The sequence below is a fragment of the Trichoplusia ni genome, chromosome 6 (genome assembly GCF_003590095.1).
Source record: "Trichoplusia ni isolate ovarian cell line Hi5 chromosome 6, tn1, whole genome shotgun sequence".
NCBI lineage: Eukaryota > Metazoa > Arthropoda > Insecta > Lepidoptera > Noctuidae > Trichoplusia > Trichoplusia ni.
The window spans coordinates 12,129,515-12,156,578 of NC_039483.1; the positions used below are offsets into that span (position 1 = coordinate 12,129,515).

General features: G+C 34.9%; 6 protein-coding genes across 8 annotated transcripts; 4 read left to right on the forward strand and 2 right to left on the reverse strand.

Moving 5' to 3' along the window:
- The first annotated feature begins 3,409 nt into the window (after nucleotides 1-3,409).
- LOC113494972 (lipoamide acyltransferase component of branched-chain alpha-keto acid dehydrogenase complex, mitochondrial) lies at nucleotides 3,410-9,313 on the forward strand. The gene is made up of 9 exons (XM_026873521.1): nucleotides 3,410-3,723; nucleotides 4,875-5,035; nucleotides 6,081-6,268; nucleotides 6,827-6,951; nucleotides 7,298-7,537; nucleotides 7,775-8,041; nucleotides 8,128-8,256; nucleotides 8,541-8,612; nucleotides 8,990-9,313. Exons 1-9 carry the CDS (start codon nucleotides 3,643-3,645, stop codon nucleotides 9,152-9,154), a joined length of 1,428 nt encoding a protein of 475 aa, XP_026729322.1. The 5' UTR covers nucleotides 3,410-3,642; the 3' UTR covers nucleotides 9,155-9,313.
- A 564-nt stretch (nucleotides 9,314-9,877) lies between these two features.
- Nucleotides 9,878-11,738, reverse strand: LOC113494977 (m-AAA protease-interacting protein 1, mitochondrial-like). Its single transcript, XM_026873528.1, has 4 exons — nucleotides 11,573-11,738; nucleotides 11,042-11,488; nucleotides 10,666-10,864; nucleotides 9,878-10,361 (listed from the first exon to the last, which is right to left on the reverse strand). The coding sequence occupies exons 1-4, from the start codon at nucleotides 11,573-11,575 to the stop codon at nucleotides 10,177-10,179; spliced, it is 834 nt and encodes a 277-aa protein (XP_026729329.1). The 5' UTR covers nucleotides 11,576-11,738; the 3' UTR covers nucleotides 9,878-10,176.
- An 804-nt stretch (nucleotides 11,739-12,542) lies between these two features.
- LOC113494976 (beta-1,3-glucan-binding protein-like) lies at nucleotides 12,543-15,935 on the forward strand. The gene is made up of 9 exons (XM_026873527.1): nucleotides 12,543-12,619; nucleotides 12,940-13,130; nucleotides 13,431-13,585; nucleotides 14,154-14,317; nucleotides 14,517-14,638; nucleotides 14,734-14,863; nucleotides 15,059-15,207; nucleotides 15,351-15,452; nucleotides 15,768-15,935. The coding sequence occupies exons 2-9, from the start codon at nucleotides 12,942-12,944 to the stop codon at nucleotides 15,882-15,884; spliced, it is 1,128 nt and encodes a 375-aa protein (XP_026729328.1). The 5' UTR covers nucleotides 12,543-12,619; nucleotides 12,940-12,941; the 3' UTR covers nucleotides 15,885-15,935.
- Nucleotides 15,936-16,088: 153 nt separating this feature from the next.
- On the reverse strand, nucleotides 16,089-18,928 carry LOC113494978 (rab-like protein 3). The gene is made up of 6 exons (XM_026873529.1): nucleotides 18,811-18,928; nucleotides 17,869-18,078; nucleotides 17,083-17,225; nucleotides 16,580-16,716; nucleotides 16,446-16,500; nucleotides 16,089-16,310 (listed from the first exon to the last, which is right to left on the reverse strand). The coding sequence occupies exons 1-6, from the start codon at nucleotides 18,854-18,856 to the stop codon at nucleotides 16,167-16,169; spliced, it is 735 nt and encodes a 244-aa protein (XP_026729330.1). The 5' UTR covers nucleotides 18,857-18,928; the 3' UTR covers nucleotides 16,089-16,166.
- LOC113494975 (general transcription factor IIE subunit 1) lies at nucleotides 18,774-26,278 on the forward strand. 3 transcript variants are annotated; one of them, XM_026873524.1, is made up of 9 exons: nucleotides 18,774-18,863; nucleotides 22,850-22,975; nucleotides 23,170-23,286; nucleotides 23,440-23,618; nucleotides 23,973-24,199; nucleotides 24,365-24,563; nucleotides 25,234-25,366; nucleotides 25,642-25,752; nucleotides 26,047-26,278. In XM_026873524.1, the coding sequence occupies exons 2-9, from the start codon at nucleotides 22,852-22,854 to the stop codon at nucleotides 26,220-26,222; spliced, it is 1,266 nt and encodes a 421-aa protein (XP_026729325.1). In that variant the 5' UTR covers nucleotides 18,774-18,863; nucleotides 22,850-22,851; the 3' UTR covers nucleotides 26,223-26,278. The 3 variants fall into 3 exon arrangements, with proteins under 3 accessions (XP_026729325.1, XP_026729327.1, XP_026729324.1); XM_026873526.1 differs by having other exon boundaries at nucleotides 18,785-18,863; nucleotides 22,838-22,975; XM_026873523.1 differs by having other exon boundaries at nucleotides 18,786-18,874.
- LOC113494971 (tyrosine-protein kinase transmembrane receptor Ror2) lies at nucleotides 19,202-22,365 on the forward strand. The gene has a single exon (XM_026873520.1). The coding sequence runs from the start codon at nucleotides 19,380-19,382 to the stop codon at nucleotides 21,297-21,299; it is 1,920 nt and encodes a 639-aa protein (XP_026729321.1). The 5' UTR covers nucleotides 19,202-19,379; the 3' UTR covers nucleotides 21,300-22,365.
- Nucleotides 26,279-27,064: the final 786 nt, after the last annotated feature.

Here is a 27,064-nt window from a genome sequence, read left to right on the forward strand (position 1 = left end):
TTTTTAGACAACATCCATGCTGAAATGTCTACTTATTTTTCGTCATGATTAATTTGGATATTATAAAACAGATTTATAAAAAAAATAACCTTAAGACCCTAATGTTCAAAATGCACATTTGGAATATCTCACAAACAAAATATTCGAGTTCATGTAACGCTAAGAGCTGAGCTTTTAGTCAATGTATCTACTCATATTGTGTAAGCATTAAAACAATGCATTATCGTTAACTTTACATTAAGTGACATAACACATCTCAATAGAGAAGGATTCAAACATCACACGCAAGACCTACCAATGACAAATGCAAGAACTTTTACAAATATCGTTATAAAAACTTTACTATGATCGCCAGACCTTCAAGAATTGAAAACACCGGGCAATCAAATGCCGTGTGATGTCTGAATTAATACATAGATAATAATCACGTCGATGTTTAGTTGATGTTGTTACTTCATTATACGTGTACGGTGTCAGACTAGAAACATGTAGTTCGCACTCACTGTACTAAGACCAAGGTCCCAAATCCGTTATTTACAATTGCGGATGAATTGCCGAAAATTGGATTCAAATGACGCTACTCGTAGTCTCCTAAGTACTTTTCCCATACAATGATTGGAAATCTATCAATACCAAGAATTGAATTGTGTCCAATTTAATGCAATTTCCATTAATTCATTGTCAATTAGAAATAGCGGATTTGTGTCCCCGTCGACGATAATGCGTAACTTTAAGAGACCGTACAACGAGGATAGGTCACCCATCACTATTGTATAGGTAATCTTACCGTGTATAGTGTGATACCATTATATGTCATAACTCGATAGACTACGGTAACAAGAGAGAACTTCTAACTATAAAAGTATGTACGTGTATAAATTTTCTGATAATGATATTGCAGAGTATTTTTACGTTTTGTAACTAAATTATATATAAAACTGACAAATAAGAACAGTGTCAAGTTGATATCTAATTTTGTTAGGAACTTACTGAAGCACGACATGTACCTGTTACTTGTGTTATTGGGACAAGATTTTATTATTTTTGTGGAGTACATATTGGTAAATAAGATAGTAGTGTAACGCCAGAGTTAAATATTGTTGTGCAATAATTAAACTGCGTCTTCCATCGCCATTCTTCCGCCAACGGTCTTGTGCTGAGCCAGCATGCATGATCCTTATATTTTCATCTATGAACATTTTTCTTTCACTCCATACTTCCTGATTGTACGGTGTCTCTCGAATACATATCGTTCTTCGTCTTGTCTCGTCTCGTTAGTAATTTATCTAATGGCGTAGCGTGTTCTCGGTGGGCTAATTTTTTTAACGCAGTAGGTTAATACGATCAGACTTCGACTTCAATAATGAACTAGTTAATCACACATTTACATCGTCAACGTGATCATAACCGTAAAACGCTTTCTATACGACTTAACTAGTAGCAAAAGACAGCTAGGGAATGCTGTTATATTGCACCTATAAATTTGTTATTGCATGAGGATACAATTTCAGGAATAGAATATATCCCCTCAGGTATACTCAACACTGGTGACAATATCGCAACATTCTCTTAGTTTCTTTGCAATCTACAAAAATGTTGGCCTTGCTCTTATGGTGTAATAAAATAACATTATAAAAGGCTAGTGAAATTTTGATAACTAAATAACAACTAGATTGAAATTATAAATTGATAAGGTATAAATCATTATGACATTAATTATTAACTAACATACGCTGCGTATATCATGTCGCTTTTTGAAAATGTGTACGTTGTGTATTTTATGTTACTAATGACGATTGAGTGCCACATGCATTTAAGACGACTTCGGAACAACCGACTAACTCATCGCAGGAATTGAATTGAACAAACTTTACAGTCTCGATAGTGTCAACTGACAACTTCCACTATTTTCCAGATAATATCGATACTTTAGAATTGGTTCTGACAGCTTATAACGTCTTCCATGATTTAAAGATTCTTCCCGATATTCTGTAATACTGTCTTAAGTAACTTCCAGTCAATATCAAGTCTGTACTTTGGTAACTGTATTTAGCAGCTTAATAATATATGCAAGGCCCTGAAATATAAAGTAATGTAATCGCTTGACTGTATTTATTTGTTAGTGTCACTAGTGTGATATAATATAACTTATTGTCGAAGCTATTTGTACAAAAACGGGAGCAACTTCTTACTTATTTAATGCTTTTCGTGTAACTATTTATATTGTTCCTCAGTTATTTCACAGGCAACGTCTGTAGCTAATAGGTGAATTAATAATAAATGTGTACAAACAAAATGTCAATATCCGAGTAAGTAATATATTTACGTTCTTCATCGTAAGAATTATAAATTGAATATTAAAGTTTATATAGGCACTCATGTACAAAGTTACAATAAATCTTCCAGGGGCGTTTCTCTATCTATGTCTAGATTATTGAAGATATAATATCAAATGCAAACGAGTCATTATATCTCCATAGTCTAAGAAGACGAAATACCCAGATCTTCCAGAATCACGTCTTTTTAAAACACATTTATTTTAAGTACATTTAAATATAACAATGTATATTATTCAGAGTAAATAGATACAATGTAGGCAGTTATGATGTGATAATATCAGCATATTCATAGACTTGTGAAAGGCGCGAGTTGATGGATGCACAGACATTGTTTTAGAAAATTAGTTCCATTCTACTATGCAGCGAAAAGAAGCAATAGATGATAGTTATAACTTTAAAGCTATTTTATTGATGTGTGTTGTTACATAGTACGTATATTATATCTGCTGTGAACTAAAACAATGATCGGTAGCAGACACTTGGCAGAGCGCCTCTGTGATACACGTTAGCTATTTAGAATAGGAGTCGTCGGTTTAAATATCATGTACTCGCAATCTGATGTTATTCTCAATATGGGTTGCCTCCTGCGTCTCGTCATACATGACATTACAGTTATTGATTATATTATTGTATTTATTCACTTTATTAACATGTTTATTATGTCTTTAATAAAACAATTGCTTATTACATCGTTTTATTTTACTAACTCACTCACCTATGTTATGACTGTCTGAAAAGACCATGAGCATTAAAGACTTTTAGTTTTGTTCATAAGTCATCTTTACCGAAAACGTGTTGTTTAAGTTCACATTAATATTTTATATAAAATATATACACTGTGAGTTACTCAGACACACCCGCGAAATAACGAGTTTTTACTCCGATTAAATGCTATAATTATTTACCGAGCGTCGAAATCTAATCTATTATACTGGCGCGCTGTATAGCGTGCGACTCACTACTTGTTTACATTGCTACAAAAGCGAAAAGGATGGGGATATCATTATACTAAAACCAGTTACATGCACCAGTATTCACTGAACAGCGTCCGCAACTCAACAAGTTATATCTTATTATTCTGTTATGGGTTAAGTTAATACACGAACGTTGACCCTTACACCCTTACGTCACAGTGACAGCATATTCGACTTAAACGTATAATATTGTTTAAAATGGTAATCAATGCCGTGGCCCACTGATAATGAGGTGATAACATTCAGTAGTGTTTGCGAAGGCGAGGCGCGGCGCGGCGACCGCGACATGAATCTTAACAATTAGTAAAAATATATTTAATTTACTCATAATGTCGTACTTAATGAGAAAATGTGTTGTGAACTTGAAGAATGTGAACCGGTGGAGCTCTGTGTGTGTGGTAATGAGAAATGTGAGTAATATTTAATGAAATTCCATATTATTTTCAATGTTTACGAACGTGCCTGTGGTAATTTAATAATAATACAATTTAAGTATACGAAAAACTAAATTAACACTCGCATATTTCTCCTTATTTCCAATAGCTATTTACTAGTGCAGAAGTACAATGTTAAAGGTTAGCTTGGAATTTATAATTAATTAATTTAAAACATATGTAATAGATGTCAGTGTTACAAGCCCCTAATCGCCGTGATTGAAATAATCAGTGACACCTTAAATCAAAACGTTATTTTTTCATAGCAATAAGATAACAGAATTATAAAATAAGCAAATCTTATCAAGTAATTACCGAATTACTAAGATGTTCTGCTAAATGATAAGAAACAATCTGAAGTTAAAACATTGTTCACTTTGTCGATTATACACGCCCACTTATTTATTGGTTTCGGATCATTTTCAAAGCATTAACAGAATAACATCTTGCCAAAATTTGTGCATTTTTCTGTAACAGATTGGGCAATTTTGGAATATCTGTAAAATACGACGATTTATATATTTTTCACATGCAGAAAAACCGCTTAGTAACTATTCACAATGATTGTAATCACCTCTAAAACTCATAATGTTTATGACATTTTTGATTATCCACAAGTCTTTATCTCTTCTATTCTCTTACAACGTGATAGATAAATATTAAGTAGAATTGACTAATTAAATAAGACTTTAACATCCGTCGCTGGCCCGCTCGATGGATGATTTAGGCCCCCAGTGATCAGATATTTAAAAATAGATAAACAATCTTATAAAAGCGAAACTAAATATTAGTGTGGCTTTTAACATAAACGCATAAAACAAATAAACAATTTATTTATTTCTAAGTTTTAAATTCGTTTCTAGCCGCGTTTTTAATAGCTGTATTTTTAGACAAACAGTCAAACTTCTGTGTAAAAACTCGAGAAAATAAATGTTAGTTACTAAGCAAATGGAATACAGGGGCCTACGATTGTAATACAAGACTGTTGCAATTTCGGAAGTGAGATGCCACCGCCATCATCGTATAGCTGAAACAATCTTCTTTACAGTGTGTAGGCCCCTGATGGAAACGTAGCCTTATGGCCCGTTATTATAGTCGTAACTAATTCATATTTGTCTACTTTTCAGGAGAGGCAGCGATCTCAATCTGCTTGTATACTGAAACGTGAAATAACCAACGCTACTATAAGCCATAGAACATTCCACACAAGCTCAATATTAAACAAAAGCGTTGCTTTCAAACTATCTGACATTGGTGAGGGTATTCGAGAAGTAGTTATAAAAGAATGGTAAGACTTTTTCATTAAGTACTCAATATAGTGTTTACATTAAAAAATAATAACAAAGCAATAATCAATCCATTATTAAATTTTAAGAAGAAATACTTCTTACGAAACATGACTTGACTCTTGTCTTAGTAACATTTTTGTACAACTCCCAAACCTGCGTAATTCTGGCGTTAGAAAAAAAAATGTTATAAAATATAGGTCAACAAAATATCTTACGAAAACACACAAAACCGAACGGTTTGTCGGAAAGGAAATCCATGCCCAATAATTGCATTTTTAGCTTTTATCATTGTGCTGAAGTGCAGTTTTGATTTAAAATTATCCTTATCGTTCTACTTGTAGCGAGGCGCGTCGAGTGCGAGGATGTTGAATTTCAATTTAAAATATTATTTTAACGCAAGTATATAGGTATACGTACAGTACGTATAGTTACGAGTAACATGCAGAATTAGTACTCAGACCAATAAACTTGCTTTTATAGAGACTTGAATGTCCCGAAGCGATACGTCTTGGTAGTTAAGATGTTTTAGGTTTTCTTCTTAGTGTTATTTTCGTACTTTTTATTGTTAAGTCGACGACGATTGTCATAATAGCAGTCATTGAATTTAATAGCTACAGAATATATACGTACCCACAAAATAATTACTTAACGTAACCTTCTCATATAATTATGACTTATGACGGCTTGCTATAGGTACGTGATGAAATAGTTGTTTATGCAAAACAAAGATTTTCTGTTTACAAAGATAAGTTTATTTACCAAATGTTATTCATATTCATGTTCGAATATATAAATAGATATATATTTATATACATCGGTATCGACAGTATTCCTTTCTTATGAAAGAGTTTATTTTCATTAATATGTTGTCTGAACTAGATCCACTTATGTCGTGCATAATGAATAATATTATGAATTTAAATGTATTTTCTAACTCAATGCATAGGTATATTATTTTACCCTTAAATACTAGAAAAGCTATCAATTTGGAACTCTTCAAATTGCAATCTAAAACTAAGGCTAATGAATATTCCGGTATTTCAGGTTTGTGAAAGTAGGTGACAAAGTGCAGCAATTTGACAATATATGTGAGGTTCAGAGTGATAAGGCTGCGGTTACAATAACCAGTCGGTACGACGGAGTGGTGAAGCGACTCTACCATGAGGTCGACCAAACGGCTTTAGTTGGACAACCTCTTGTAGACATCGAAGTTGAAGATGGAGAGGATGAAGGTGTGTATTCATAAGCAGTAGTAGTAGTAGGATTGCCAACTTTTCTTAAAGTTCCTACTTTAAGCAGCGTGACAGCGCACAACATGAGCGGCGTAGAGGAGATCAGAGGAAAGTATCACTTTTTAACAAATGCCCACTACACGAGATGGGTAGGCCCCATCATTTGACGCTAACTGACGGATCAATATGAGAAATATGTCGTCAGCAATAAAAAGCACGTCCGTCCTCTACTGGCCTTACTGAAGACTGGTGGTACATATCGAACTTAGGTGACGTGCGTTTCACTATGTTAGTGACGACTCTATACTATGATACAACTTATCCTTTCAAATTGTCGTCAAAGTAAGTTTTAATTTTAAGTAAGCCATTTTTCAGGCACTTTTGAAACGATGTGGTAGTGCCTTTACATGCATGGTTATACAATGTTTTTTTCCTATGAAGAAGAACCGGCAAGAAAGTCTACGAATAACGCAATCTACTTCATTTAAAGTGGATGTCGCGTTAAGAGACACAAGTAAACAATAATATTAGTCCATATGTAACCGTCTCACTTTTCAGGGTCATCTTCTTCTTCGGATGAAGAACAAGCGCAGGTTAGCACAAAACAAGCAGCGGACGAGAAAGCCCAAAAAGTAAAAGTATTGACAACTCCATCAGTTAGGAGAATTGCAGCACAATTCAATGTAAGTGTTCAATATTCAATCTTTATCATTTCATCTGCCTATTGCCGTGCTCTGCCTTTTTCAAAGAACGCCAACCATCTGGGCAGCCCGTATCCATCCGCTGTCAGTATAGGCAATATTTCGCTGATAGCGAAATATTCAACACTTATGAATACTTACAGTGAGTACTAGTCCCAGTGTTGCTCATGATTTATTTCTCTTTAACACCTAAGCATTGATTTATCCAAAAGACGAGAATGATATATGTAAACAAAAACTAGAGCTGCGTTTCAGAAACTTGCTTTTGCCCGAAATACTTGTCTATAATAATTTTCTGTCAATTTAATCAATATTAATTGCTTTACAGGTAGACTTAAGTACTGTTAAACCTACTGGCAAAAACGGCAGGATTCTCAAAGAAGACATGCTCGCGCATTTGAACATCGACTCTGATGCTTCCAACATCGTACCTGATGCAACAACCGTTAAAGCTGTTGAAATTCCAGTCACTAAGGCACAAGCTAAAGTTGAAGTATTATTGGAAGACAGGGTAGTTCCAGTGAGCGGGTTTACGAAAGCAATGGTGAAATCTATGACCGAAGCCATGGTAAGAAGGGATTTTTATGTATTCCGTTCTGCTGAGATATAGTTTTCTTGTGGTTCGAAAGGGGTCATAACATCAACGCATTAGTGGATAATACAAATACTTGTTTTATGCGCGAATCTAAGTCGGCTGGTATCGTGCTACCTGGTGTGGCACAGGAGTAATGCTGCATAGGTTTGGAACTAAAATATAACATGTTTAAACGAATTTGCATTAATAGTTATTCTATTTTTATTTCAGAAAATACCTCACTTTGGATATAGCGAAGAATACGACGTGACAAAATTAGTTGAAGCTCGTGATTTATTGAAGACAATAGCACTAGAGAGAGGTGTCAAGTTCTCATACATGCCCATCATTATCAAAGCCACTTCTTTGGGCTTGACTCAACTACCAATTCTTAATAGCAGCCTTGACAGCAATTGTGAACACATTATTTACAAAGCAAATCACAACATCGGTGTTGCCATGGATACGCCTAATGGATTAGTCGTTCCTGTTATCAAGGTATTACTAAATTACATCATTTAACAATATAAAATATGATAGATATAATTTAGTAACATTTTTTAATTCTGCTTTGTCTGTTTCAGAACGTGCAAAATAAAACGATACTAGAAATAGCGAGTGAACTTAACAGTCTCCAAGAAAAGGGAACAAAGGGACAACTGGGGCTCGCTGAAATATCTGGTGGAACATTCACCTTGTCAAACATAGGCATTGTGAGTATAATAACACTTAATGTCATCATTGAATTTTTGTGGTGGTTTATGACGGCCAGAGATAATGATGAAGTCACCTACTTGTAAATAAATTTAAATCACCCATTCATTAATTAAGCCCAAAAAAAAATTCCGACATACATATAATGATAACCTGGCCAAATTTTAAGTTCCAAAATTCAAGTCTACCATCGAGCGCCGACTGAAAAGCTTGTACTTTTAAAATACGAATATAAATAACAATTATCAAAATGTGTACATTTAATCGATCTTACACTTTTCAGATTGGTGGAACCTATACTAAACCTGTGATATTACCACCACAAGTCGCAATTGGTGCCCTTGGTAAAATACAGGTAAATAACATTATTTAGTAATTATGTTTATAGTTAAAAAAACATATGAAAAAAGTGGAAGACTAACAGTTTTCCACTTCTTCTTCTTCTCTTCTTCCAGTCTGCGATTTACGAGGTTACTCACCACATTCAAATTATTAACCAAATAATAAGATCCTAATGAAACTAATCTGAAGACTGATGCTACACTTGTTGTTTATCATTTTTAGTAATTAGTTTCTACATCTGTGGTGAACAAAGAAATTTAATGAACTCTATTCACACTTCCCGGTGTGTTAATACGCAGTAATAATACCTACAGCTTTACTTGGTAAGCGAATAGTAACCAGTCTAAAAGATACTATTACTTTACCTACCCCTATTCTCCATATTTGCAGGTACTACCAAGATTCGATTCCGAAAGCAACATTAGGAAAGCCCACATACTAACCATAAGCTTCTCCGCCGACCACAGAGTGATAGATGGCGTTACTATGGCTCGCTTCTCTAATTACTTGAAAAACTACCTCGAAAACCCAACCACGCTGTTATTAGATTTATAGAGCTACTTTTAAGTATCTATTTTTTGTTACTCGGTCAAGGTATATTTTGAAACTAGAGAACTATGTCACATACAGTAGTAATTCTTTGTACGTAAACATAAAAATATGGAATACTTTGAAATAGGTCTTTAGTTTTAGTAATATACCTACCATGACAAATATTTTTAAAATAAAATAAAAAAATATTATTTCGTTATCATAGTTTTATTCATTCGTAACACGTTTCACCAAAAGGTTAAAAACTAACTAAATATTTACTAAATGCCAATATACGATTTCATTACAAATGTGATTTCGATTAAATATACTCACAGCCACAGCCAAATAGTCAAGTTTGGAATCTGTGCAGTTAATGACGCATGCGCATAGGGCGAAAGTTGTGGCAAAATAAAAATACTAAAACGCATGCATAGGTAAATAGGTGTCCACCGATCGCTGTCTTCCGCGAAGCAGCGATACGTAAGCCACGTTCACCTAGACTTGATCCAGCGGTTATCTTTTAAATAAATTTATTTCATAAATCTGGTGAAGGTTGTTGTTGACGTTATAGACAAAAATCGTTTTAGTCCGCAAATATGTCACATAAATTGCTGCAGCTTTTAATATTAATCTGCGCCTGATGGTTCCCATAATATGTCTTAAACGCCTGCCCCCCATATTTTAGAATGTCATAGATGATTCTGCAAGATGAATGGCTCAGTGTTTTAGCAAAAAATAAAATGATTTTCCAGATAATTATATAATTCTGAGACTGACTCTTTCAAATACAGTAAATTAATTTTTAACCGACAAGCAACCGATATATTTATTATTCATATCAACGTTCAACCAACATTTCCAAGGCACATTAAGACGTCGAAACTCCAATAAAAACGTCCTCGTTGGTACAGCGTCAAATAACAATTATAACTATACAATTGTCAAAAAAGGCTGAGTGTCACTGTCTTATTAATCAACATTTGCAGTGCTGACATAAAAATTTCATGCTTGTCGAATATAGCTTAACTTCGTGACAACGTATGTCATCGGCGCAAGACTTCAAAGCGTGTTACTTTGAAATAAGCTATAGTCCACTCTGGGATAGAGTGAGGCGTATACTCTCGGTGAAATCTTGCAAATATCTCAGTAAATATAAGGGCTTCAATACTATTAATAGGCGCCCATTTTAGGGCCAAAAACGCCATATCAACATCACAAAATTTCTTATCTACAAACAAACAAATATTTGTAATTTCATGTCAACTTAGTTTTACAGGATCGGAATTGCCAAACAATCCATTGTACGAAACTATAAAAGATACATTGTAATGATTGAATTAACACTAATTACACCTCCCATATTAAGTACAATGAGTGCCGCAATCAAATTATACCTTTTGGTTTATCATATTTATCATTAATTTGATAAGATCGCTGCACATTGATAATTGTGAAAACAACAAATAAGTCTACAAAAAGCTTAGTTACTAAGTGAAAAATACTTTACTATATGGATGCAGAAACATACGTACCAGCTATTCGAATGAAATAAACCTTTCGTGGGGAAGAAATCTGTATGTCATCATGATTTAGCGCTAGGAGGGAACGTTGCTTTTCTCCCCAGTTGCGGTCCAACTCTCGCATTAAACTTAAACGCGCAGGTTTAGTCAATAAGCCGTTTAACTCGGTGAACTGACCAGCGCTGATCACATGCGTTATACGCGATATAGCCTGGAATAATCACTAGGTCAATAAATAGGGAAACCGAAAATTCTGTTCCGATTACGAATATACAACTGTGTGAAGTGTAAACAGCAGAGTTGATCCCTCCAGCAAGCAAGCAAGCAACCATTCAGACAGACACTTACGAAACTAGAGCCACTAGAGTAGTGAAGGAGAATAATTTACCTGCTTCGTTCCAAACTTAAATTCCTTTTCTTCAAAAGACGGATCCCATATATTCCTTAACACGCTGAAGTCAATCTTAATCATTAACCATGTCAAAGGATTTTGAATTAAAATTAATTTAGGGACTCGCCTCTTCTGATTTTTTGGCTTTTCGTCTTTTCTCCGGAATGTAAATGATTTTTGAAAGCCTTTTAGGAAACTTAGAGAATTTTTAGAACGCTGTAATAAATTGTCGCCCCTGTCATTTCTCCGAGGATCAAATTGCCGAAAATCGATTTTGCTGTTAGAGTTAAAACACGTTAAGCCTTGGGATTGTGTGGTAGAAGCTTCATTTGATGTACAACGTACTACTCTGAAGAAGTTACAAAAGTTGGCTTGCTTCAACGAAAATTGACGTGTTACAACGGGACATATATACCTCGGCAGTAATTTAATTGTTGAAGCCATCTGAAAATAAACATGTTTGTAGAGACATACACGACGATCAGGTACCAGTCAAGCGTTATTTGAAACCAAGCATTGGCTACTCACCATACATCCATGGCAAAATTTCAGAGTAACCAATTATTGTATTCCTGATAGCAAGTAAGTTTTTCCATTTTTATTATTTACTTAATTACTGTAAATTTTAGGAAATGTGTATATTGAGTCTAAAAGGAATGCATATTGACATCAAGTATTCCGATTTTTTTTACATAAATTTAATGGTTGTCAACAGGTGTCAAAATTTGATAAAACCGAAGTAGGTTTTTTTGTCCCAGTACAACCTTAAACATTAGAAAATCTCCACTCCTATTCCCGCTATAGGATTTAATTTTTGTATGATTGGAAAACTGACAAGATATCAACCGAATTGTATTTGAACTTCAAGAAAATGTGCTAGCAAATACTTTCATTCTTAACTCTTTCCGCACTAAGTAATTTAATTCTTGTGGGGTTTTCACAAATTTTTAAGCTTGTTCTGTCTGAATGTTTTCGGACTAGCCCTCCACACGTGCTGCACACAATTTCAATACCTATAAAAGACGTGGCAAAAGAGCTCGGGAATATGCTCTGGTTGCAATAAGTAAACAGTAAAGAGATAATATGGTCATAGTGCGCATTTACTTATGCTTAATGTGTTTTCCCATAATAACTGCGTGTTTCTATTCTAAGAAAGCTTGAGCAAGTAAACGTTGTTCCTGTTGCCTGTGTTAGTTGTAGTCTACCAAGTTGTAACTTCCCGTTCCCCCGCCGCAATATTTTAAATAGAAGTATCCATTAGACTTCAGATTAGTTGTTAAAGTAATTTTGCATGTGCGACTTAGGTATTCAGCTCATACAAATGAAATTACTTGATTGATTAAAAATATTGATCTGATAATTTGGGTAATCAAGAGAACAACTTAATTGTGATAATGGTCATTGTGGAACATTAATTTTATTGTTTTTTACTGAAAATAATATAACTGCGTCACTAACCAACGGTATGGTTCCTATTCTTACACATTATCATTCAAGTGCTGTGTTATCGATGTTCTAAGATTATAAAACTCCGGCGAATTCGAGGATTTTGTCAGTTTTAGTTCTTTCCCGCCGGTAAGTAGTACATAAATATGTATTATTATTTTAAATGTGTTTACATTGGACTTTGTTAATTGTAATTTTTTTAATACATACCCCTATAGTATTTTACAGTTATTAACGTTAGCTAAACCTTTATTCGTGACCGTATACTGTAATTAAACTTTATGCCATAAGAAATCGTGAGAGTGTATTGCAAAGATACATTGACGTTATAATATTTCAGATGAAAATATAATTTTATTCAGAAAAACTATATCAAAGTGTTAGTTAAGGGAAAAATATGAGGATAATAATTTATATTAAAATAAATCATTCATTTTTTATTGTTACAGAGATGTGGTCGGTGTTAGCAGGCGTGTTAGCCGTAGCGTCACTGGGTGCAGCTTGCACCCCCAGTGTGACGACAGTCAGTGGGACCCACGCCCCAGCCACCGTGTGCTCGGGGGCTCTCATCTTCGCTGATGATTTCGAGAGTTTCGATCTTGAGAAATGGCAGCATGAGAACACTCTTGCCGGTGGCGGTGTAAGATTCATTGCAATTACTTTAATAATGACATCCGGTGTATAAAGGCACATTTATATAAAGCGATAAATATCGCAGGAAATTAAGAAACGTGCATGATATCTCGTCTCGTCTAAATACACATAAAAACACAAATAGTATTGCTGAGAAAGCACTGACATAGACATTCTGAGGATTCAGAGTTTTCAGGAATTATAACTACAACTCCAGAAACGTGGTAGCATGTCAAGCCAATTTCCAGTACAGAACTGGCGAGCAGCAACGTGTCTAATTTTACTAAATCCATTGATCGCTTTACAGAACTGGGAGTTCCAATACTACAGCAACAACCGATCAAACTCGTTCACTCACAGTGGACGCCTGTTCATCCGTCCCTCGCTGACTTCTGACCAGTTTGGGGAGGCCTTCCTGTCTCATGGCACATTGAACGTTGAAGGAGGCGCACCCGCGGATAGGTAATTAAGCTATTTTATTATTGATAATAAGTTTTCACATTGAAAATGACACTAGTATGACTATCGCTTTAAAAATAGAATAAACTCATGATACTTTTTAGTTGGCATAGGCATGAAAGAAAATTGGTCGAGATGGATAAAAGATAAGATACAGACACGCTATTATCTAAAAAATAAAGTAGCTTGATCAAACTCAATGATTTAATTTATAAGGTGATCTTTGTGTTGGCTTGCATTATCTAATCAATACTATATATCTGAACACATATAGAATGAGGAGAAAGCCAAATGTTTGAATGCATGCCTATTTTAACAGCTTCTATCGCCACCCCTTAAAGTAACTTATTTTAATGTACGGGATAACCTCGTTCGAATAGACCTAGTCCAAAACCAGAGGCCTTGTTGAGAAAAGCAATAATTACAGTTATAAAGGTGCCCACACACGCTGCTTTGTGGCATCTCTTGCCAACTCTGTTAACTGCATTATGGGTGGTAAGCCCTCAGTCTATGGGTTCAAAGATGTGGTTTTGTTTCAATATGGCTATAACACGCGGTGTTTACTTTACAGATGTACAAACCCAAGATGGTGGGGATGCGAACGTACTGGCAGTCCTTCGAATATTTTGAACCCTATCAAGAGTGCACGTATCCGTACTGTAAATTCGTTCAGCTTCCGCTATGGTCGCGTTGAAGTTCGCGCAAAAATGCCTGCTGGAGACTGGCTTTGGCCCGGTAATCATTTTCTAAAATATTATAACACTAACAAGTGCCGGCTTGAGCACATCCATTCCTGCGGGAGGATTTGATGTGCCCATCCCGAATACAGGCCTAAATACATGCATAATTTTAATATCAACCCAACTTCTACCACTAGTCTATTTTAAATGTAGGTGTATGATTTTGGTATTCATTCTTAACCTTTTTTTGACAGCTATCTGGTTGATGCCTGCTTACAACACATATGGTACTTGGCCCGCGTCTGGTGAGATCGACTTAGTCGAGTCTCGAGGCAACCGCGCCATGACACAACACGGCGTTCACATTGGCACACAAGTAAGTTGTTATCCTTTACTTTATATCCTACTTATTACTTTACTCCCGAGATATTAAAAGGATAAAGCAATTACTTATTTTTTTTCTAATTTCAGGAAGCCGGTTCCACTCTTCATTACGGTCCTTACCCCGAATTGAACGGCTGGGAACGTGCCCACTGGCTGAGAAGAAACACGGCTGGATACAACAGCAACTTCCATCGTTACCAACTCGAATGGACTCCAAGTATGATTTTTATTTACAACATTAGGTTACATACCAATATATTAAGTTAACTACCATTGATCTTGTCTTCTAACTCACAAGAAGTTTAAAGAATGGATGATTAGGGGAGGCCGTTACCCAGAAGTGTAACAGCATTATTATCTGAAAATTGACCCATTGAAGACTTAATATCCAAATATCAAATAATCTTCACAGATTACTTGCGATTCAGCATTGATGATGTCGAACTTGGACGAGCGACACCTGGCAATGGTGGTTTCTGGGAATACGGCGGCTTCAACACCAACTCCAGGATCGAAAACCCCTGGAGATACGGCAGCAAGATGGCACCGTTTGACGAAAAGGTGAGATTTGTCCCTATCCTTTTGATGCATCCTCCATTGATAAAACTGATCTACACTCATAAAGCGAGTTACACATTTCCGTTTATGTATTTATAATTACTGAAAATAGAAATTAATTAATACCTTTTTGTGCAAAATTTCAGTTTTACCTCATTATCAACTTGGCGGTAGGAGGAACTAACGGATTTTTCCCCGATAATGTCGCCAACCCCACACCCAAACCTTGGTGGAATGGCTCTCCTTCGGTAAGCATGTTTTAAGAAACCTTAGTAATAACTCATTTTATTCAACCAACCAAATTTTGAGACAGAGGTGTGTATCGCTAAATCTTTTAAAACCGTTTAGTAACAGTTTTAAATGAGAAAAGCCGGCAACTGATGTGAGCGCATGTTTTTTTCACAAAGGCAAAGTCTTGTTCCAAAAGGCCCATGTTACTTTTTTTCTAACAGAACTTTGACATCATTCAATCATTTTGATCACCAGTGATCACGACTGATGGATGACACCTGATATAAAAACTTTCAGTCGATGTTCCTTATTGCAATATTTTTGTTTTTCAGGCCGCAACTGACTTCTGGAATGGCCGCTGGGGATGGTTGCCCACTTGGAACCTAAACTCCAATGACGGTCAGGATGCATCCCTACAAGTTGATTACGTACGCATTTGGGCTTTGTAATCAGTAAAAGAATACATCATTTATAAGAGTAATAAACCATTTAAAATCTTTTCAAAGTTTTGTTATTTGTGGTCCCCAAATGGTATTTTTTTAAATGTTTTAGCACTTTGTTTTTGGTATTTATTTTAAATAGATATAGGAAATATTTCGGTATTGGATCATGTTTGCGAAGTGTTTTAAGAAAGTCTTTAATAAAATGCGGAATAAATTACATAACAAACTTTATAGTAGTAGGTATTACAAACATGGAATGATACAACAGTAAAGCTTATATAGAGACCATCAGTCCATATGATAGAACCGAGGGCTCAGGTACTGAGCGGGCTTGTTGCTTGACAGCGGCGTCGAAGTCGACATTATGTACTGCGGTAAGCGTCGCTTATCCGTAAAGGGGCTCACTCTTGAATAATACCGTCGTTCTATTACCTACAATATAAAATATAAGAGATACAAAGAACTATAAAATAGATAAATACAGATCAGCGATATGTTTGATTAGTTACAACTTAAACACATGATAAATATTCAAGATAGATGCTGACAATGAGTATAGCTACGCACCTTATCAAAAAATCTTGTTAACTTAACGGAGTTACTTGTACCTGGGGCTAGTGATCTGTAAAATAATAGTAATTTTAAATAATAAAAGCACGTTCATAAAGAAATCGACATTAAATAAGTTTAATGATTAATACCTCGCCTGATGGCAATTCACAAATATTTCGTCAGCACCACACTGCTCTGCAATACTGCTAGCTAACCTTCTGTACTGGTTCTTTCTTTGTTTTTCTTCAGCTAAATCAAACTTTGTCCCAATCACTAATATAGGAATCTGAAAACAGGTTGAGAAACTTGTCAAGTACCGCGTAATTACGTGTAGGTCAAATAAATTGAAGGACAGTAAGTACCTTGAATATTTAAGTAATTTATCTAGCTATTCTCATTTTCTCAATGTTTTAGCCCGTTTAAAAGTTGACCTATTAAGTTAAAGTGTACAAGTTTGTATATATGGAAGTTTGTGCCTTTTTCTCGCAAAACCACTGAATGGATTAAGACGAAACTAAGTACATGGATGGTTCATAACCAGGATTAACACATAGGATATTAGCCTTTCTCCATATGCCCGTGGGACCATTTTGGATTTTTAGCAGGCGGTCCCGCGGGCAAATGCTAGCATGTACATAATTAATTATCTTACCTGAGTAGATCCAAGAAACTGTTCAGGATCTACGTCTACGTGTTGTGTGGGATTTGAACTGTCTTGATTCAGTATTTCTGACAGCCATTTCTGTAAATTAACTTGGCTTTTCCTATTCGTTAAATCATGAACTAATATAATACCTGAAACATTTAATTGTGTGATGTGATTGATTGCGTTGGTTAAGGAACGTTTAGTAGGTATACAGATAAATGAAAGCGAGCAAAAGATTCTGTAGGACTGTCTGTCGAACGTCATTCACTAAGAACTGCAACAATAGCATTAGTGTTAAAATGCATAGAGCAAACACAGAAAATGCTAGAAAAAAAATCATTCTGAGTTAATCCTCCCAAGAGTGAAAGACGGATTAGCCGAATGTTTGTCTGTCCTGATATTTCTACTTACCAGCCGGCGGACCACTAATTTTGCGACACCACTTGAACGAAACGGAAATATTATTTTCCTCATACGAAATTAATCAAAAGTACTAATTTTACTTGAGGGGTTCCAATTCTACTTAATACATTGGCCGATGAATGAATGGAAATTGGATTGAATTGGCACTTTTTGTGTTATTTTTGTGTTAAAGCATTTTGGAAATTCAGTACGGGGCAGAACACTTACGGTCAATAATTGATATGAACATAAAATTATTATGTTAGTAAAATGCTTAAGATTCATTGAACGGCCATTGTAAATAGCGGACTCGGGCCCAGACGTTGTTAATCATTCTAATATTAATACCAGAACTGCGACATTATTAAAAAAAAATGTCTGTAAACCAACCATGAGTAGGCTGATAGAACACGTTCCTTGTATTACGGTGTCCGTTAGACCCTCCAACGTCCCAAAACTCCACAAAAAACGTGTTTTGTGCTTGTGTCCCCTCCTTGTACCTGTGCAATTTTACCTCGACCGAACATCCTACTGTCCATCCTGGCGATAATAGCGGCTTATTGTGTGCAATCAAATACGTCAATGAGGTTTTGCCCACGCCTAAAACAAAATCATTCGTAAATTATGCATAAACTAAAAGCCGCCGTTGATATGGTATTCTTGTTTCTGTTTGATATTAAGAGATAACTTAAACGTGGAACCGTGGTGTAAGATAGGCCGAGCTAACACAAATTGGGTAAATGGGAAAATTTATGTATGATAGCAATAATAAGAAATATCCAGTTATCCGTTTACCTAAATTATGCAGCACATTCTCGAAAAACTACGATTGTTTAACAAAATGTTGTTACCGTATTTTTTTTTTAATTTGGTTTCTTGAATTTTTATATGTCCAACCCATACACAAAAAGCAAGAAAACAAGAAAAAGAACAGCCAAGAAATATAATTAAATATTGAATTGATTGAATATTGAATCATGATATAATTTTTATATTTTATCATTATTTTTTTTTCAATATTTAATTTACTATAATTGCAGTTGATTTCAATAAACATGATAAGTATATTAATTTTATCCCTTATGTCCTATCTTATGTCTTTGCATGGTGTGATTAATTGTGTGTGCCTATAAAGTATAAAAAAACATAAACACTTGGTTTTTACCGCCAAAATAACCTATAAAATGTTATGTTGGCTAGCCTTCAAAAGTGTCATGGCTACAGTCATGTTGGCAAATGTTAAGTTGTTCAGTAAAATAAGTGTATTGTGTTCGATTTTAATAGTGTAATTAATTCAAAACGTGTGTGAATATAGATTAGCACTTCATTTACCAGAATCACCAAGAACGACGACTTTGACTTTCTCAATAGCAGCCATTCACAAGGTATTAATTCGGTTCGTAATATATTATGTTCTATTATTTTGACATTCACCTTTATTACCAACTTTCCAAAACAAAACTGGAGTGCCGTTCCAGACTCTCGTTGCCAGCCTAACGTAAAAAATCGACTACATTTCTTTATTTAAACATGAAATCTTAAATTTCAGTGTATTATCAGTATTTTATCAAATTCTTATTTATATGCCTCATATTCTCAATATATCACTTAATTTACGGAATTCCTCGCTGTAATAACTTCTCAGTTTTGTTATTTAGTAACGAAAATACAAAGTGACATTAATCGGTCAGACATCGGAATGCTCGATGCCCATCATTGTTCATGTTCTTGCTCGCTTCAAGTTGCTTCTTTTACGAAGACTAAAATCAATACATAATAAAATAACCACGTCCGCCATTGTACAAGTATCGTGTTTTTAACATGTTGTATCTAGCTTTATAGTAAAATGCAACGAACAAAGATTACATACATCGACTCTCTTACACCCATAAAATAAAACAATGGACTTATACTACAGAATATTTATTGCGCTCCTTCTTATTAAATCAGTGCATCTTTACTGTGGACCATACAATGGACAAATATGTAAAAAATATTCTACTGGATACGTTTGGTACAACTACACGGGAGGCTTTGACAATGAAAAAATTACAACCGGACTCTGGAAAGAAATGATATCAAATCTCAAAGAGCCCTGTCGAAGTAGGGCTGAAAAATTGTTATGTGCTTATGCATTCCCCAAATGCATAGATAGAGATGGTGTGGGTTATTTTGCATTACCGATCTGTTATGAAGACTGTATGGCTGTTAAAATGCAGTTCTGTTACAATGATTGGATAGTTGTTGAAGAACAAAAACGACGAGGAGTTTTCTTCGAGAACAGAGGTCATTTCCGATTTCCGGAATGTGAAAAACTTCCAAGGTTTTCAGGAAAAGGTTTGCAAGTGACATGCAATAATGTTGGTATTACTAATATGGATTACAGCCAGGTAACCACAAACTGTTATAGAGACAATGGCCGATATTATCAGGGCACTATGAATGTTACTGAGTCAGGGCTAGCCTGCCAAGCATGGGAGTCACAATCACCTCATCAACACACAAGACCTCCTTTAGTTTTTCCTGAAGTTCAAAATTCTACCAACTATTGTAGGAATGCAGGCGGAGAAGAGACAAAACCATGGTGTTACACTATGGATCCGAATGTGCGATGGGAACACTGTGATATTCCATCTTGTGCCAATTCTAGTGATGAATTTGACAATAGCAATGGACCAAATATTATAATGGAGAATTACTTTACGCCAACATTTGTATTGTTACTCTCAATTGGTGGCCTTGGATGTGTCTTGGGAATGGCTTTAATAACCCTTCTGTGTCATTATTTTGTTAAGAATCATTACTCAAAATGCCATGTGTCTAGCCGCCGAAACTTGCCTAACATGGACATAGATCTAGACAAACTTCCTAGTAATTTAGCTTACCACACAACTGGAGCCCAACTCAATCCTAAGTTGGAAAAGCTGGAGTTTCCCAGGAACAACATTATATATATCAGAGATCTGGGACAAGGTGCTTTTGGAAGAGTGTTTCAAGCTAAGGCCCCAGGACTTGTTCCTGAGGAAGAGTTTACTCTTGTTGCTGTTAAAATGCTCAAAGATGAAGCTTCTCATGATTTAAAATTAGATTTTGAAAGAGAAGCATGTTTATTAGCTGATTTTGACCATCCCAATATTGTGAAATTACTTGGTGTGTGTGCTATTGGACGACCCATGTGTTTATTATTTGAATTTATGGGAAAAGGTGACTTGAATGAATATTTGCGTGCCTGTAGCACAGCCACAAACTTTCCACCTTCTGTTGAAAACCGAGAAGATCTGAAACTGCTTGTAACACCACTTCATCACTTGGATCTCTTACATGTTGCAAGACAAATAGCCTCTGGTATGGTTTATTTATCAGATAGAAAATTTGTTCATCGGGACTTAGCTACTAGAAATTGTCTTATCAATGATGATATGGTGGTAAAAATAGCTGATTTTGGTTTGTCTCATAAAATATACTTACAAGATTACTATAAAGGTGATGAACATGATGCAATCCCAGTGAGATGGATGCCCCTAGAAAGCATACTTTATAATAAGTATACTTTGGAATCAGATGTTTGGGCTTATGGTGTTTGCCTTTGGGAAATATTCTCCTTTGCTCTACAACCATATTTTGGGATGACCCATGAAGAAGTTGTAAGATTCCTTAAGGATGGAAATGTTTTGGCCTGTCCTGATAACACACCCCGGTGTGTTTATGATTTGATGAAACAATGCTGGAATCACAGCCCTAGTGATCGCCCCAACTTTAGAATCATATATCAAACACTGGACAGCATTCAAATGATATTGGAAAGAAGTCATCCAGAATAATATAAGTGTCTATTTGATTGATTAGAGAGTAGGAATAACATTTTGTATAATAATTTTAGTACCATCTTGTTGTATTTCTTTTATATTATTTATTACAACAACCTAGTATAATTTGATTGGGATTGTTTTTTATCAAATTTTAATTGATACCTAATTATTTAAAACCAATGTTGATGAATTGAGTTCAACTAGGAACATCACTGCTTTCTGGCACTTGATTTAACTCCTAATTGCTTCTAAAACTGGTTGGTTTTAATTATGCTCAAGAAGACATTGGTGATAAATAATTGTGAATCCGCCTCAAAAAAGTTACTATACAAAAACCAATGTTTGTTAAATCACTGTTGAAACAGGTTGTGTTTTCCCTTAAAATTAATTATTGATATGTTACCTATTTTAATGATAATTTAATTTGAGGCAAGCTATTGAATTTATTTGTCAATTTTTAAAGTAATCAATTATTTTAAGCAATAAGGTTCATATAAGTGGCATGCTATGTTTATGTATGATTTCATTTTTTACATTAAATCCAAGACTGATTTTGGTTAGTACTCAAGGATCCTAATTTATTCTAGTGAACCTTTAGTTGTCTTGTACTTGTAATTATCCAGTATGAATGATGAAAATGTGGGTTGCTACTAATTATATAGTATTTAAGATGTGCTTAATACAGGCGTTGTTTGTCCTTATACTTGCTACTTTTTTGTAAACAGCAATTATAATTTGTTGTTGACATTCAAAATGTTTGCTTTGTCTACAAGACTCAATACTTTTGTAACTAAAAGGGCATCTCTGCTACATATTGCAGCTTTGTTTTTTATTTCCATTTAAAAACAATCCTTCAATTCATATTACAAAAAGTTGTCATTAGAGGAATAAAGTGTTATTACGAAATTGGATTTGTATTATATCTAATTTTGAAATGAAGTAGGATAGTTTAAGCAACAAAATTGGACTGAATGTCTCCCTAGTGATCGATAACAATATGTGTTTAAAGTGATATGTCCAAAGTAAACAAATTGTACATACTGCCAAACAATTTAAAGTTCTATATATACATACAAAAGAGTGAATTGTAATATTTTTCGTAACGCTGACGGTAAATATATAGGCATTTTTAGAATATTTTTATTTATGTACCTATTAATTTACAGTTTTACAATATAATGTAATTTTATTTTGTCAATAAAAATAATTGTAAGTGAATTTAATTGAATAAATTTGTTTTTATGAATGGAATAATTTGATTTATTGCTTACCCTAGTAATTCTAAATGAGTATAAACAAAACACCCACATCCACAGTATAGGTGAAATATTCATTAAAATTTATAGCAGAGCTCATCGCAAATCTGTCGTAATAAATGAATACACGCGCTCTCTCGGAAAACGTGCATAAATTAGCATACAGAATTACAGACTAATTGCTTGAGTTTCGCAACTTGAGAGAAAACACAAATTGTCAACACAGATGATCGATCAAAGTAACTCTTTATTCTATTTCGGCAACCTCAACCGTAATAATGTAACATATTTAAGTACTTATTGCAGAGATGACTGAGGAACGGTTGGTGACTGAAGTTCCCAGCAGCTTGAAGCAGCTGGCAAGACTTGTCGTTAGAGGCTTCTATACGATAGAAGATGCTCTCATAGTCGACATGCTTGTAAGAAATCCATGTAAGTACTTACCTATTTTCTTTTTTTTTAAAGAGCTTGAGTAACATTTGAATCTAGAGATAAACCGATACCAAATTCTATGGTTTGCAAGTTACCTTTTTTCTAACCAAAATTCGAATCAGTTTTTTGCATTGTCTGAAGATTTTTAGTAAAGAGGCAAACCACACTCTTATCAATAAATCTTAATTTTGCAGGTATGAAAGAAGATGATATTTGCGAACTCCTCAAGTTCGAGAGGAAAATGTTAAGAGCTCGAATAGCTACATTGAAAAACGATAAATTCATTCAAGTGAGATTGAAAATGGAAACGGGTAAATATTAATTAATAATAAAAATTACATATGAATGGTAGCACATATTATCCAATATTAAAAATTCGCTGCTACCTACAATATAAAAGGGATTATGTCCTTAACAATAAAATAAACTCTCAATTGATTAACATTACAATGTTGCATTTTCAGGACCAGACGGTAAAGCACAGAAAGTGAACTATTATTTTATAAATTACAAAACTTTCGTTAACGTAGTTAAGTACAAGTTGGATCTCATGCGCAAAAGAATGGAAACAGAGGAACGTGACGCTACCAGTCGCGCTAGCTTCAAATGCCCGTCGTGCGGCAAAACATTCACTGATCTTGAAGTAAGTTACTAGGTACCGTATCGTGATACGTACCTGTGTATGTTGATTCACCATTTCTCTATAGCTTTGGCAATACTAACTGGAAAATCCCTTTTAAATTGTTGGCAAACTATTTGAAAATCATTAGCCTATGTTTAAAGATACAAGGATTAAAAAACGACAACAGCTACCAACCGGGGTTTGCCTGTGTTATTGTGTCGCGGGGTGTCTCACAGACTTGTCCTACGTCCTAATTAATTGCTTGTGTCGATTTAGCCTTATTACGGTTCCTAGATGTATAGAAGTTTTTTTTTTCTCTATGTGATATTCTTTTTGCAGGCCGCTATTTCTCATGTACTTACTTACCAATTTCAGGCAGACCAGTTATATGACATGATGACAAACGAGTTCCGTTGTACATTTTGTAGTCAAATCGTAGAAGAAGATCAGTCGGCTCTTCCAAAAAAGGATTCAAGATTATTATTGGCCAAGTTCAACGAACAGTTAGAAACACTGTATATTTTATTACGAGAAGTGGAAGGCATCAAGCTTTCACCAGAAATTTTGGAACCGGAACCAGTGGATATTAATACTATCAGAGGGTAAGTTCATATCCTCTTTGTTTTTTGTCTTTCCTCTCAATTTACTGTAATATTTACACTAAAAAAAAATTAATAAGAAGAAGTTTTCGTACTGAAAAAAATCCATTTCAAATTCCATCCACCTAATATTCTCCCCTAAATTAATAATTGTATGGTTTATTTCAGGTTGAACAACAAACAGATGGCCCAACGGCCACCAGGAGAGCAGTGGTCGGGCGAAGCCACGCGCAACCAGGGCATGCTGGTGGAGGAGACCCGCGTCGACGTCACCATCGGGGAGGCCGACAACGCGAACGACACCAGCGCGCTGCGCAAGGAGCGGCCCGTATGGATGGTCGAGAGTACCATCGTTACTAATGACCAGGTAAACATGGATTAAGTAACTAAACAAAGTAATGAGTTTACGCTTTATGTTGGGTATTCACAAAGAACACCCAGACACATTCTTGTATCCAACTTTGTTTTTTTTTTACGCGGTATTCTTAAGCCAATATGAATATGCAATACAAATACAACTTGAAAGAAAATGACATTTGACTGCAGCATTATGCTATAAGCTGGCAGCAGTATACAATTGCTAGATTGCCGTCTCGCTTCTGCCATCTGATTTTTTTTAAGCGCTCATAATACAGAAAATGTAGTATGTCGGCATTTATAACACTACATAAAAAATATATACGCATGTTATAGATTTTGTTTCCTGTTATTCTTATCCAAATCAAAGGTCTTTTGTCGTTCTATATTTAGAAGCGGTCGCAATTAATTGTCATCCCCTTATAAACAACGCAGATATTATTTGAAGATCAAAATACTCCTTTGTAAACTATCTGACTTATAGAATGTGACCTAAATTTGTATATCTACTGATATCATTTTATAAATGCGCATATAACATGTGATTCACTTATAAGTGATATCGGTTACGTTTTATGTTATTATTCACTGTATCAAGAGCCCGTTTTGATTAGATTAATGGGATATTCTCACGAATAACAATGACCCATACTTTAAACGGGATATGCATTTATTTACAGAGTGATAGTGTACATTCCACTGACGCTGCGTTGGAGAAAGCAGCTAGCAATGCCAGTAATGTGAAGACGACAGGAAAAGAGAAGAATGATGACATCATGTCCGTCTTGCTTGCTCATGAAAAACAAAACTCAGGTAAACTTAGAAAGACCCACTTATCCAGACCTCGAGGTCCCGTGGACCGCTGGACGCAAAATTCAATCTTCTAGCCAGAACATAAGATATTTCCCTATAAATTATGCGAATACTAGTAAACAGCCTTATGTGAAGGCGATACTGCAAACAACTGGAATGAATTGATTAATCATAAGAACTATTTCTATTCCAAAAACAAATGAAACAATGACAAATGAATTAACTACTTTATCTTATTATTTTTTAGTATGATACTATTTCTATTTTATTTCCAGGAAATTCGGCTATGATGAACGCCGTGAAAGGAATCGAACCGGATAGTTCAGATTCAAGTGACAACGAGTCGAAAGACCCGTACAAACTCAAGGACGAGCTTGCTGCTGTTGGTAAGTAAAGGATTACTCAGAACTGACTTCAAACAGCCAAAATGCTATATACATGCTAAATTATAGTTCGTATCTAAAAGTTGTTTTGCTTTACACCTTTGTGCTAGTCAAGCTAGTTGTACCCTAATATGACAGAAATCACGAAAGCATCATAATACCCAATAATTTAAATTTTGCAGAAGCAAACGATACGATCTATTTTCGATATTTCCTATTCCTTTTTTTAATTTTTCGATGATGTAGTTATCAATTTTTGACACATTTTAATAAAAAAAATTGTCATCCTTTTTCTAGCTGAAATGGAAAGCGAGGATTCTGACATTGATGACAACGCACCCACCGTACTCGTCAACGGCAAAGAGGTGCCAATCACGAGCATCGACGATGACGTCATCGCACAGATGACGCCCACGGAAAAAGAAACTTACATCCAAGTATACCAAGAGTATTACAGCCACATGTACGATTAGATAAGCATTACAAATCAGCTATCAGACGTAAATAAATGTCTTGTCTAAATCTCGAATAAGTTTCTTGTTACATCCTGCTTAGTGTTACAATAAGTAAGAGTAGTGAGGATGTAAGTGGGACTTGTCGCAACATTAATCAGTCAATTCGTAGATCAAAATTAGAATGTTTAAATCTAGTTAGTCGAAATATGGCGTAGTAGACCCATGATGAAACGACAGAAAAGAGCACAGCTCTAATTTAATCTTTAAGGAAATCATGGTATTTCTGCATGGGTAAAAAGTACCTACCAATTACTAAAAAGTCAATTCAACAATGTACATATATAATACATATTATTGCTATAGATAGTACTGAGTGAACCACATTCAAAGTATATATTATATTATCAGTTTCCTTTAATAAACACCATTGGGTTTTTACATTCTCACACAAATGTCAAGTTTTATCGTTTCTCAGTAATGGTAGATGTTTGTCTCACTTTCATGTTCATATAGTTGTACATTTACATACTGCTTAAAAAATGTATAGTTATTATGGAAGTGTAAACCTCAAGTGCGACCATTACTTGGCGTGTCGGAAGGACCTTGGCGTATTGCCGTCTCTTTCTCTCCCACTGTTCATCCATTCTTTAACCTCGTCTAAACGAATTTGGGGCTGTTTTCAGATGCGTGAAGGTATAGTGGTCGTATTATAAGGTATGAAAAATAAGGGCCTTAAAGACAATAGTAAAACTATATTTTCAAAAAATAAATTACTAACAGAATTAAATTATACATTATACCTAAGTACTCAACTATATATTTTACAAAAATATAATAAAAATTAGAAACATGAAACTAAA

Bases quoted from the DNA above. Each gene is read 5' to 3' on its own strand.
- LOC113494978 (XM_026873529.1), bottom strand. From the start codon at position 18,856: ATGGCTGCTATTGAGAAAGTCAAAGTCGTCGTTCTTGGTGATTCTG. The intron at 18,079-18,810 runs GTAAATGAAGTG...ATTTTGTTTTAG, and splicing joins CGTCGTTCTTGGTGATTCTG to GCGTGGGCAAAACCTCATTG. The intron at 16,501-16,579 runs GTATTAATCATT...ATTATTTTACAG, and splicing joins GTGAATTGCCATCAGGCGAG to ATCACTAGCCCCAGGTACAA.
- LOC113494976 (XM_026873527.1), top strand. From the start codon at position 12,942: ATGTGGTCGGTGTTAGCAGGCGTGTTAGCCGTAGCGTCACTGGGTGCA. The intron at 14,318-14,516 runs GTAATCATTTTC...TTTTTTTGACAG, and splicing joins TGGAGACTGGCTTTGGCCCG to CTATCTGGTTGATGCCTGCT. The intron at 15,453-15,767 runs GTAAGCATGTTT...TTTGTTTTTCAG, and splicing joins GGTGGAATGGCTCTCCTTCG to GCCGCAACTGACTTCTGGAA.
- LOC113494977 (XM_026873528.1), bottom strand. The intron at 10,865-11,041 runs GTAAATTATTCT...TGATTATTCCAG, and splicing joins TTAAGTTTGGAACGAAGCAG to GCTATATCGCGTATAACGCA. The intron at 10,362-10,665 runs GTACGTATGTTT...GTTTGTTTGTAG, and splicing joins TTATTTCATTCGAATAGCTG to ATAAGAAATTTTGTGATGTT.
- LOC113494971 (XM_026873520.1), top strand. From the start codon at position 19,380: ATGGACTTATACTACAGAATATTTATTGCGCTCCTTCTTATTAAATCA.
- LOC113494972 (XM_026873521.1), top strand. From the start codon at position 3,643: ATGTCGTACTTAATGAGAAAATGTGTTGTGAACTTGAAGAATGTGAAC. The intron at 3,724-4,874 runs GTGAGTAATATT...TCTACTTTTCAG, and splicing joins TGTGTGTGGTAATGAGAAAT to GAGAGGCAGCGATCTCAATC. The intron at 6,269-6,826 runs GTGTGTATTCAT...CTCACTTTTCAG, and splicing joins TGAAGATGGAGAGGATGAAG to GGTCATCTTCTTCTTCGGAT.
- LOC113494975 (XM_026873524.1), top strand. From the start codon at position 22,852: ATGACTGAGGAACGGTTGGTGACTGAAGTTCCCAGCAGCTTGAAGCAG. The intron at 23,287-23,439 runs GTAAATATTAAT...TTGCATTTTCAG, and splicing joins GAGATTGAAAATGGAAACGG to GACCAGACGGTAAAGCACAG. The intron at 23,619-23,972 runs GTAAGTTACTAG...TACCAATTTCAG, and splicing joins AAACATTCACTGATCTTGAA to GCAGACCAGTTATATGACAT.